Source organism: Nicotiana tomentosiformis, chromosome 7, assembly GCF_000390325.3.
Source record: "Nicotiana tomentosiformis chromosome 7, ASM39032v3, whole genome shotgun sequence".
NCBI lineage: Eukaryota > Viridiplantae > Streptophyta > Magnoliopsida > Solanales > Solanaceae > Nicotiana > Nicotiana tomentosiformis.
Genome location: NC_090818.1, coordinates 44,673,581 through 44,686,560, shown reverse-complemented (window position 1 = coordinate 44,686,560; position 12,980 = coordinate 44,673,581). Strand labels below are relative to the sequence as shown.

At 36.6% G+C, this 12,980-nt stretch overlaps 2 protein-coding genes across 3 annotated transcripts; one reads left to right on the top strand and one right to left on the bottom strand.

Annotated features, from left to right (window-relative positions):
- The first annotated feature begins 1,104 nt into the window (after positions 1–1,104).
- Positions 1,105–3,745, top strand: LOC104106270 (uncharacterized). 2 transcript variants are annotated; one of them, XM_070181482.1, is made up of 3 exons: positions 1,105–1,851; positions 2,385–2,706; positions 2,791–3,745. In XM_070181482.1, the coding sequence occupies exons 2-3, from the start codon at positions 2,478–2,480 to the stop codon at positions 3,582–3,584; spliced, it is 1,023 nt and encodes a 340-aa protein (XP_070037583.1). In that variant the 5' UTR covers positions 1,105–1,851; positions 2,385–2,477; the 3' UTR covers positions 3,585–3,745. The 2 variants fall into 2 exon arrangements, with proteins under 2 accessions (XP_070037583.1, XP_009613069.1); XM_009614774.4 differs by lacking the exon at positions 1,105–1,851 and having other exon boundaries at positions 1,864–2,706.
- A 500-nt stretch (positions 3,746–4,245) lies between these two features.
- On the bottom strand, positions 4,246–7,559 carry LOC104106269 (receptor-like protein kinase THESEUS 1). The gene has a single exon (XM_009614773.4). The coding sequence runs from the start codon at positions 7,117–7,119 to the stop codon at positions 4,606–4,608; it is 2,514 nt and encodes an 837-aa protein (XP_009613068.1). The 5' UTR covers positions 7,120–7,559; the 3' UTR covers positions 4,246–4,605.
- Between the last annotated feature and the right edge of the window lie 5,421 nt (positions 7,560–12,980).

Here is a 12,980-nt window from a genome sequence, read left to right as displayed (position 1 = left end):
TTAATAATAAATCATAGCCATTAGCACAACTATTACTGTCTGAACTAAAATCTCTCATATTTCCATATTCATACAACATCGCATACTCCTAAAAACTTTATTATTTATTATACATGTTTTCCAACCTAGCATTATCTTTTTCGTCCCATTTCTCAAGAATAATTTTTTATCTTCTAGAACCCACTCACCTGTAGAAATTGCTCACATCTTCTTTTTTTGTCTTCTTCTCCTTCATTTTCTTTCTTTGTAGGTTTCTCTCTCTTCTTTATTCATTCTCCTTTTTCTATTTCTCACTTCAGATCTAGATTTCTTTCTTTTTATTTTGTATTTTATATGGAAAAGCTTCTTTTGAGTAGATAGAAAAGTTATCAAAAATTTAATTTAAATCTTAAAAGAATTTCTTCGATTAATACTACGGTAATGATATTAGAGTGGCAGTAGAAGAGGTGAAATTTTTTAGTCAAGCTCTGTGTATTTCTGTTGGTGTTTTATTGGTGGTTATGGTAATTTTTGTGAGGATATAAGATTTTATGGTAGATCGACAAGTTATTTTTCATACAGGTGGTTGCTTCTTCTTCTTCTTCTTCTTCTTCTTCTTCTTCTTGTCATAATGGTGTTTTGTGAGTGAAGATCTTTTATAGTGAGTGTTGATGGTGGGTCTGGGTTTAATAAGGAAGTTGGACGGTACTTATATGTAATTTTGTATATATATACATATACAATGTATTAAATATTTTATATACGCATATATAGAGTTGTACATATACGATAATTTGTATTGTAGTTTTGTATAAAAATTATATATATATTATTATGATAAGTATAAAAGTTGTATATACATTGTATCCTAGGTTTGGCAATGCACTTTGTGTATATTGAGTGTATCTGAATGTGTTTGTATATCCAAAGCGTATATTGAATTTTTTATACATGATTATATAATGTATATATACTACACAATATGTATACATCATGTATATATTGTGTATGTATACTATAAAATATTTATATATACTATATACAAATTATATACATAATTTATACACGATTGATACATATTGTGCAATTATATTTTTGTATAAAAATTGTATATAAACCGTTATATATGTATAGAAGATGTATATTTACAGTTAAACAATATATAAAAGTTTTATATGCAATATTTCCTGAGTTTGACAATGTATTCTTAGTGTATTCCGAGCTGTTGTGTATTTTAAGTGTATAAAAAATATATATATTGTTCAACGATGTATAATAAGCATATAGTACGTGTACAACCTATACATCACCTTGTTCTTCTTCTTCTTCTTCTTCTTCTATCATGGGTATTTTTGCTTATGTAATATTATATTTTTCTAAATTGGATCACTAAAATTTAAAATTCTTTGTAAAAGTTAAAAAGGGGATTATAATTTGTGTATAATAGGAAGAAGTTTGTTGGTTGTGGAGAAGACAGTTGAGTTTGATGAAATTTTAGGGCTGAAAGGATAGCTTTTACGGGATTTCACTAGATATGAAGGATTTTGGGGTGATTTGGCGAGATTTCAAATTTTTTAACTACTAACATTAATTTTAAAAGAATGTTAGGCTAGAGGTTGGGCTAGCAGCTATTATGATTGCATTGAGGAGCCAGAGTTTCTCGTTTGTTTTCTAGGTTTCACTTGCTAGACCTTATAATTATTTTAGGGCTATGAATTGTATACCTTTTTTGTGGCTACCAGTTGTCGTTAGTTTCCACCGAGTGGCTACAAATGAATTCTCTCCCTAGACTAAGGCAACTTTACGAACAAGGGCGGTGGGATTGAAGATGTACGTCATGTCCGAAGATCTCTGTTCACGGAGGAAACATAGGCAAGAATCCAGGTTCCTTCAGAAGATGTTAATGTTCTTAGTTCTTAGACCTCAATGTTCCACCACACAGAAGCTAGTAAACTCCTTTCCACATGTATATACCTTGACTTGAAACAAGGCCCCATCTTGTTAAAACATCCTTATTTTAGTTCATCCCATAAATTCCTACTTGTAATATGCAATTAACCTAAAATATTTAATATCACTACGACTAAACCTCTCTACTTTCTGCAAGTTGAAAGAAATGGAGCATATTAAGTAGTGTATCATAGGCCAACTTGTTTCCTGTATACTTAAAGCACTTCATTATTCTCTAATCACGGACTGATAGTCATGTGATTTGCTTCCAGATCTGCCAGAGAAATTGTCAACTCCTTTTATTATACTCTGTTGCAAGTCCCAAAGCATTGACTATCGATTATAAACTACGCAAAGCATTACACAGATCCATCTTAAACTGCAAGTTTCTTCTTCAAGATCTAGTTAGAATGAACCAACGCAATATAACTGAGTATTTTACTGGCAAATTGCAGAAAATAAAATATGACTTGATAAAGAAAAAGTTCTTGGCCTACTCTATAAGAGGCCAAGGGGGAAAACAAACTTCACCATCTTGAGCGGAGAAAATGAGTAACCTAATAAACAAGTGGTTTTTCGCCATTGTGATACTCTTCCTAGCTGGTCTAACAGAGATCAAAGGAGGAGAACTTATAACCTGCAATAACAGGAAAAGCAAATGCTTTCTGAAACGATTTAACTGCCCACCAGAATGCCCAACAGTACATCCAAGTCAACCAAACGCTAAAGTTTGCTATCTCAATTGTAATTCCCCCATGTGCATGCCTGAGTGCAGAAGTGAGAGTTTCTCTCGATATATATGTTCTTAATCCTTGATCTATTTCTTTTTTAATGTTATATTCACATGCTTGATACTTACAGACAGGAAGGCGAATTGCAATCACCCCGGAGCAGCATGCTTGGATCCTCGCTTCATTGGTGGAGATGGAATTGTCTTTTACTTCCATGGCAAGAGCAATGAGCATTTCAGCTTAGTTTCAGACCTTAATCTCCAGATTAATGCTCGCTTCATTGGCCTTCGACCTGCTGGTAGACCCCGAGACTACACATGGATTCAAGCTCTTGGAATCCTCTTTGACACGCATGCTTTCTCTGTTGAGGCTACCAAGGCAAAGACTTGGGACGACCAAGTTGATCACCTGAAATTCTATTATGACGGAAAGGAGTTAGGCATACCAGAAGGCTATCCATCTACATGGGAATCCTCTGAAAGCAGCAGCATTAAGGTAGAAAGAACTTCAAGCAAGAACGGTGCTTTGATCACACTTTCAGAAGTTGCAGAAATTTCAGTTAATGTAGTACCTATTACAAAAGAAGATGACAGGATCCACAACTATCAGTTACCTTCTGATGACTGCTTCGCTCACCTGGACGTGCAGTTCAGATTCTATGGACTCTCGACGAAGGTTGAAGGTGTTCTTGGCCGAACTTACCAGCCAGACTTCAAGAATCCAGCAAAACTAGGTGTTGCGATGCCTGTAGTGGGAGGTGAAGACAAGTACAGAACTCCAACCCTTTTGTCTCCCAACTGTAACTCCTGTATCTTCTCTCCAGCTGGAGTTTTGGAAGAATCAGACCCACTAGTCATGGATTTTGGGGCTTTAGACTGTACTGGGGGATCAAGCAGCGGCCATGGAATAGTTTGCAGAAAATGAGGACTCTATTGGGATTTTGTTTCTTTTGTTTCAATTGAAAAAATTGTCACCTGCAGAAAATAAAAAGCTTTTTTGTTCCACCAATCTATGTCAAAGCATGGATTTCTAGTTTTATTTGGGCTTTTTGTATGTTTATTATATAATCAAGTTTTTTCCCTCAAGGATACATGACTACTGATATGCCCTAGTTCAGAATTACAAATTGCATATGTATATAAGAAATCAAAAAAACTTTTCAAGTGTAACCTACGAAAAAATGCTAGAACTGGATACATTAAAAGAGCGGCTAAGAACTTTAAGCGTAAGAAATGGTTAGCATTAGCCCAATACTGCATCAAAGGAAATTATCGAAGCATATGATATGAAAGATCCAACAACAGAAGAATCAGATTTCCCACATATTAATAACTACCAGATGTTTAAGATGTTGAGAAGCCCGCAGCACAACTTCTATAGAGGATTAGTGTATGCAAAACAGAAAGATAATCTGTGTTCAACTGAACTGTTTCATAACCAAATTGGTAAAGCTCAGTCAAAGCCGATTCCCCAACATGGAGTTTATCTCAAAACATCGATCAATTTAAGAGAGCATTATTGTTGTCTTTATGGAAACAAAGGCAGAAGTAAAAGCTTGACAAACTCAGCCACTATCAGAAGATAATTCAGCTAAAGTGCTGCAGCAATTGCTTAATATTGTTACTCTCTGAGTCACTGATTACAATGCTTTGACAATTTATAGTCATGATATCTATGAGAAAAAGAAAGAAAAAAGCAGCTGTATCACCTATGTAATTGTTCAAACAAGGTTACAACTCTTAGTATTACAAAGACAAATTTCAATGGATGCCCAGCTCCACAAATCATTTACAGTACATACTCTGAGCATTTTTATTCAGAAAAATTGACTCAAATACTATGAATGAAAAGATTTTTAAATGACATTAACTCTCTGTTGAAGCCATAAAATGAAAATTTTGGGATGTCAAATGGCTGAACCACATACACCAGAGACTGTTTCTTTTTACCTTCCCCGTGGGTTTACCAGCTGAGAGAAAACAGCACTAGTGGCAGCATCCTCTGCATCATCATCAGTTCCAGAGTTAATCCCTTCAATCATACTCACACTATTGTCGAATGGCTCAAGTGGTGTCAAAGGTATGCCGGGTATATGGTTTGTACTGTTATCATCAGGCTCCGCCAGCGCTGATGAGGTTTCCTCAAGCTGAAGAGCATATTCGAGATTCCACAGAACATCTCCCATTGAAGGTCTATCAACTCCATGGTCAGCCAAACACTTCTCCGCCGTCTCCCCAAACTTCTTAAGGGAGGCTGAAGTCACCTTCCCTGCAAGATTTGGGTCCATTATCTGATCCAACATGCCTTTCTTTTGCCAAATCATGGCCCATTCCGCTATATTGACTTGTTCCCGTGGTAGGACTGGATTCAGTGCAGGTCGGGTGCACAGCACTTCCATTAGGACAACACCAAATGAATAAACATCTGATTTCTCTGTAAGCTGCTGTCTTCTAAAGTATTCAGGATCCAGGTATCCAAAGCTACCTTTAACAGCAGTACTGACGTGGGTCTGATCAAGAGCTGGTCCCGTTTTAGAGAGACCAAAATCAGCAACTTTGGCTACAAAATTCTCATCCAAGAGTATGTTTGTAGTTTTCACATCACGGTGAATGATGCTTTGGGATGCACCAGTGTGTAGGTAATGCAGCCCCCTTGCAGCACCTATACAAATCTCAAGACGCTGTTTCCAAGAGAGAGGTGGAAGATCCGTTCCATAAAGATGACTTCGGAGAGGTCCATTCGCCATGTATTCATAAACCAATATCATTTCTGATCTTTCATCACAATAGCCAATCAAAGACACAAGATGGCGGTGGCGAAGTTTGGACAACATTTCAATCTCTGTTCGAAATTCAGCTAGACCTTGTTCAGATCTCGGGTTGCCTCTTTTGACAGCAAGCTTTGTCCCATCTTCTAGTGTTCCCTTGTAGACTCTACCAAAACCACCAACACCAAGAAGCAAGCTTTCGTCAAATTTATTCGTAGCATCCATTATTTCTTGGAAACTGAAGAATCGACCAAGATTGGCTGAAACTAAGGAGATACAGCTTGCTGTTCCACTCTTTTGAGAAGTTGTAGACATCTTTGTCAAAGTTAAAGAGTTTCCATACAGCGGAAGTGGAAGCCATGGGTGCCCCTGCCCCTGTTGAGAGGTCTTTGATCTGCGGGCTACCAAGCAGCAATAACACAACCCAATAATTGCTAATGCAGCTGATGCTCCAACAGCAGACCCGATTATAACACCTTTTTTGTTCTTTTTGTGATGCATCACAAGTAGAGTCTCGACAGACGAAACCCCACTCAAGCTTCTAGCTGCATTGCTAATCTTCATGATTTCCAATCCATTCATAATCGCATTGATCCAATCGGCTCCTGTGTCTGGACCAACACTGACTGTCAGAACACCTGAATTCGTTGTGGAGTTGGAGACAAAGTCCCTGTAATACGGCACCTCCAAGTTACCAGCTGAATTTGACAAGTCTAGGTCCAGTAAAGCAATGTCATCATTTATATACAGGTTAAAAAGTAGAGTATTCATGGATTTGCTCACGATATCACAAAAATGTACACGGATGAAATACATGAAGCTCGGATCAACTGGGAACTCCCATGTAATATTGAAATTCCCGTCGGCAGTATTAGCATCTCCCATGGTTTCAGCAGTAGCATAAACCCAATTTGGTGCTATTTCAGGACGGATGGTATCTGGGTATTTTATGCTTGAAGGATTAACTGAAGCATTGACCGCAGAGCTGTTGACGTGCAGGTACTTCACGTCATTCTCCCAAGTTCTCCCTAAGGTATCATTCTGAGCAGTAACCAAAGGACCGCCCATGTTTAGCCGATAAACAGTCTCAAGGGCTAGTTCAGAAAGGCCATTGAAAGGGGCTGGTGGAGATACAGTAACTGCTTGTGCAGGAATCAACTCATCAGGTACTGATACAACTTCAATCGCATTAATAAATGCAACGGAGTTGTTTGAAGGGATTAAAGCAATAGTCAAGCTATCTGAAGTGACATTGATTGCATATTCCTTAAAAAGGTATTTACCTCTATACTTATTGAAACTGAAATTATTCAACAGAACAAAGTTTTCTGTGACCACAGTGATTGAGGCAGATGTTAAGTTATGGCCAGGAATAGGATAGAAATAAAGGCGAACCCAGTGTCGCCCTTGTTGATGAATATCAAACTTGTAAGATGTTGTAGTGTGGAAACTCCTAGCAGATTGGTAAATTGAAAATGGGGCAGTAGAATTGGATGTAGAAGCAATAGAATTTTCTGGACTTTCTAAAGCAACTGAAGAATGGGTTGTATCGGGAACAAAAATCTGGCCAAGAAAGGTTACATTTTTGGAAGATCCACAAGCAAGCAAATAGTTATCAGCAGGGGTAAATGCAGCATTGGATTCTTGAATTAAAAAACTGGACAGTACAACAACTAGAACAAACATCATCATTTCGACAAGCTACTGCTAAACACCAGAATTCTCCAAAAAGAATTTTAAGTGCTGATTTTGCAAACCATTAATACTAGAACTTGAACTTCCCAAAAAGCCCTCAATCTCACAATGATTCAAGAATCATAGATCTATCTGGAGCAATGTAAGAGCAAAAAGACTTAAGCTTTTGGTACTACCCTTACCTCATTCTAAGAGCTAACAAGTTCTAACAAACTTGAAGATTTGAAATGGGTGTGAAGCAAAAAAAGAAGAAAGAATAATATACCTCAAATGCCACCATGAAAACACAATGAAGTAGAGCTTTTTTAGTGCAAGTTCAACAGCTCTTTACAGGCTGTTGAAGTGTTGATTAGGCTGTCATTTTTACATAGATATAGCAAAGGGAAAAATGAGGGACCCACAGAAGACCTGCATATTATACCCCCTTTCAACCCACACCTGTTTTTCAAGGGACATTGTAGTTTGGTTTTGATACTCAGTATCTTTACTAAAATGTAGAATATTATAGCAGAAAATGCTATGAAACTTCTGCAAGTGATCGTTAATAATTTATCTATCTGTACCAGGCTCCGGTTTGCATGGAATTTTTTATTTTATTTTTTATAATGCAATAGTAGATATAATGATTGAAAGGGATAAAAAGAAAACGAGGTGTAACATTGATGTGATTTTAATGATTAAAAGTGATAAAAGAAACAGGATAAGCTTAATATTAATGTTCATTTAGGTAAAAACATAAAACAATAGAAACAAAGATTCGTATAGAGATAACAATTAGTTGGAATTTACTTTTAAATGTTGTTACAATTAAATGATATATGATATTAGTCAGGAGTGCTTTTATTCTAGTTATGTTATACGGATAAATGCAAGATTTGTAGGGCTTATTAGCTATACATTGCAGAGATTTAGGTATTAGCCAATTTAGGTATCAGTTAATTCAAGTATAAGGTATAGCTACTTTGTGTTTGTTGGAAAATTGAAGTAATAGCTAAATTTGAGATACGTAAAAGTTATAATGATACTAGTTATATCGAAAACGAAAATGATAAGTAAACGAAGCATAAGTAATACCAAAGTTTGTTATTTTTTACCTTCTTATACTATATATGAAACTTTATTACCCTCCCCAATCAAGTTTTAACTTAATTACATGGGCATATACAATTTATCAATTATATACAAATTAGTTTTAAATGAGTATTATGAATTGAATAGGGAATCCCCATCCCTGTGCACGCTCTATCTCACCATCTCACTTTCTCTCTCTCTCCGTCTCTTTCTATTTCTCTCCTTCTCTGTTCTTTCCCCAATTTTCATCCTTCGTTTTTCTCTGCTTTTCATCCTCTCTTTTTTTTTCCAGAAAATTCATCAATGAATTTCAATTGTTATAATATAGAGTTTTAATTTAGCAATTTCTTTACATGTTGCATAATTGGTGTTCGAATTTAAATTGTCAATCAATAAATTTTGAAGGTGTTTGTGTCATGACCCAAACTGATGGGCCGCGACGGGCACCCGGTACCTTACTCAACCGAGTACCAACGTAATTGTATCTTTCTTATTATATCATCATAGGTAAATGGGCCAGAAGGGGCGTCATAAGATAAACAGAGTAAACATGAGGGAATACCTGACATAGAACGACCCAACCTGATATAGAAACTCATACCTGTGACATACGGGCCTATAAGGCCAATGTGATCCATTATATACTTAAAACATAGGCCGACAAGGTCATGCAAGTATCAGTATACATGACATCTTTCTACAAGCCTCTAAGAGTACATACTTATCATAAAGGTCGGGACAGGGCTCCGCCATACCAAACAATACACGTCTAAATCATACTAACCAACAAGCAACTCCGGAGCAAATGGAGCACACCAACATTTTCTGCTGAGCTGATAGCCTACTTGGAGGACTTTTGACCTGTCTATCAGGACCTGCGGGCATGAAACGCAGCGTCCCCAGAAAAAAGGGACGTCAGTACAAATAATGTACCGAGTATGTAAGGAATGCAAACCAGTAAGTAATAGACATGAGAGAGAAACATATAGTAAAAGACTCAACATGTAAGTCTGAATAACTCTGTGAATAATGTCATGAATATACGTATAAAAATATCATACCATGCATAAGTATATGCGTTCATAACATCATCAAGCCTCTGAGGGCATCCCATCATATCATCTCGGCCACTATGGGCAAATCATCAACGTATACCAGCTGATCAAGTGGTGGTGCATATATAACGCCGTAACCTTTTTCCATATCCCATATACATATAATATACGCGTATATAACGCCATCTGGTCATGGGTCAATGTACATGTATAAATGAATGAAATGCATATGAAATACGTCAATAAAATCTTCTCGGGGCGTCATAGGACCATTATGCCTTTGATTAATATCATGAAATAAACTTTATCAACTTACGTATTTTCTAAGACTCATGAACAGATGATAGAATAATAAGATATATGGGGAATCAAGAGTATAGACACCCATAGTATTTCTATGAATAGAGTCATTTATGAAAGTTGTGTAATTTGCTCGTTTCATTTATATCATTTGGATCATGCCAAAAAGAAAGAAGGGATAGCCTTAACATACCTGAACCGATTCTCTTGACAATCCCTCTAACACGTGTTTTTAAAAAATATGTAGCGGCGGATCGAAATAGGAAAAAATTCGTGCGATATTTTTGAGAAAGATTGTACCGTGCTCCCTTAGAATTTGCGAATCCCGTTGCTATTACGCAGTATAACCTCGTATGAAATTCTTGAAGCAGATTTAGTTGCCATAAGCATTGTAAAGGATTCATTATGAATTCCTTGAATTCCATCCGTTACTACATATAGTCATAAGCCTCAATTTTGTGGTTTTGAGAGGCCTTTTATATAAGTGGGTGTGGGCCCCACACATAATCCTTTAATTGTGACTCCTTGCCATATGACTCAAGAGTCATTTAATTGACCAATCTTGCTGCCATGTTAGGGACTATTCAACCTTATCCAAATACACTAATTAATTAGTTAACCTCCCACTAAAATTACTAATTACCCAATTATCCACATAATTAAGAATTATCTCAAATTACTTAAAATACTACTCACTTTTAACACACTTTATATACCCTACTATCATGGTCATGTGGTACCTTGTATGACATAAGTCCATAAATATTGGGTATTATAGCTTAAACCGTATTTTATCCCAAGATGTCAAACTTCGACGAAATTCATTTTTCTTCGATTTGCTTACCCTCTTTCCTTCACAAATTTACTCATCACTTGTTTGAAATAGCATAATACTTATAATCTCAAAATAATCTCATTCCCGAACTCACGTCGATTATCTTACGACGAAACTTTAATATATGGAAATGCGGAATGTAACATCTCATTTTCGAGTATTCATTAATTTACTTATGGCGTACTTTCACGTACGAAAATATGGGGTGTAACATCATTCCCCCCTTTGGATCATTCGTCCTCAAATGTTGACTGATGCACTTATCATTTTCATAACTTTTCTCTTTCGAATACTTTAGTATTTTCCTTGTCATCTAGGCAATTGTTTTGTGAATAATTCCAAAGGCCAGGGCATTCCCCCCTTTAGGCCTCTTTCTCATACTATGACTTGTGGTCGGAATTCTTTCAATCTCGTAACTATAGCTACCTTCTGTTATGCAGTATGCATGTCTTTGTCTTTGTATGTGCACCTATGCGACTCTTCTCTCCTTTTCCCTCAAGTTTTTAGCCAATCTCTAGGCCTCACTTTGTAAACATATTTAGATCTTGACAAGATGTCCCTCTAGGCACCTATAGGTATACTAAAGTTCTTCGCTCAGTACTTTGTTGAACTCACGAATATTGCTATCTCTTATTTCATAGACCCGGTTATCCATCTGTATGACTTTACTACATCTAGGTAGGACATACTATACCATAAATCTTACTTTGATTTATCGTTGTTGAGGTCTGCTACCAAACTCCAGGTTACTCTCTCGCTGCTTATCATGTATGTATAAATCTAAGTGCTTTAATGCTTCCTTGTTACTATTTATCTTAAGAATGACAGCCGGATCTTATCTCATACTTTTGAAATTTTATCCATCCATTGTTGATTCACCTCAATGTTGATCTACAATTTACCACTGATAACTTGACCTTTTATGTAACACTGTCGCTAGGGCTCACGTCGCATCGAGGAATATTTGAAATGATTAGACTGATCCACTTGGGGGCAATACCATGCTTCCATAACCATATTTCATAGCATCCCAATGTGATTCACCTTACGTGGGTATTTTAATCCTGTACAATTCATGAAATTCCTCCAAATCATCACTCAATCGAAGGCCCAAACGTCATCCTTCATTTATCACAATTATACCCTCATTCTACTACCAGGGCAACATTTCATCTCTTTTAAATGCTATTGGTCTTAGACTCTTTTGAGTTCATCCAGGCTATACTGAGCTTTCTATAACTTAGAGAAACCATCAGCTCTCTTGTTTTCATGGGCTTAATCCTAAGGACTTATCCATTCTCATTACCTTCTCACTCACATTTTCTTATCCTTACTCCTATCTTCCTAAAACCTTGTCGCTCTACCATACTTTAGCTTGCGACCTACGCATATCTATTTATACTACTTGAAATCTTCCTTCAACTTGCTTGCACTATAAATTTCCTTATGTTATTCCGGGACATCAAGCGAGACATCACATCGTCTCTAACTCTTCTTTACTCTCTTGACTAGGCCTCTCGATACCTAGAAACCATAGGCTGGAAGATATACCACTGACGACGACGCTACCATTCCTGGATACTGAATCCCAGCGCTTCTAGTCCTCTATCTGAAGTATGGATTATTCGCAACCTTCTGCATTTGAGTATCTCGTACGTTATTCACATTTACCTTACGTACCTTAAAATCTCGCATCACATCTCCTATCTCTTTTATGACCTCGCTTTCACACATGTATAATTCACATTCACAACTTGAAGCTCTATTATAATACTTGCACTTTTGGTGCACACACAATCTGGTGGAAACTTCATACTGACTTCTTATGAGACTGGTACTCTTCTAATTGGCTTTATCGTAGAGACGTTATAGAATATGGCTGTTGTACTATCTCTCTTGTACCTCCGATATTAAGGGTGATTCTGCAATATTCTCAATCATGAGGTCTATGATTTTCTGGGTCCAACAATCGATTTACTTAGTTAATGTAACTCTTTAGTTTCCTCTTTCCTCAGATCAACCTTTATGTAGGCTTAAGCTATCTTCCGATCTGCGGCTCATAGTATTAGTTATTACTTTAGCCTTTAGATGCTATGGAATATCCATGATACCATCATCTAACAATTCAATCCCTTGTCTATGACCTGGACTAAATTCTTTCTTTTAACTTATACCAGAGTCTTCTATAACTGTATGACTGTCAACATATATGTTACATGGATAATACTCTGAACTCTTAAGTGCGTTCATAATGTAACTAACTTTGGATCATTGATCGAATAATTCCTTTCGTTCCTTCACAACTTTCTTTAAACGTAAGCTATTACCTTTCCTGGTCTTGCTGCCCCTTGTTGCATGCATACTTAGCTTATCTTAGTTCCCACGCCTCCCGAAATTTTCGTGCAACTCATATGATCTCGAATATTACTTTTGACTTTACTTCTCGTTCACTAGCCACGGTAGGTGCCACTTTCTTATGGAGTGCATACAATATTGTAGTGAGACTGTTTTTACATGGCCATTTCTTCTTCAAGTTACTATACTTAGGTTGAAGCCACCTTCCTTATTTCCTCATCTAGTCTTTCATTGTAATATTT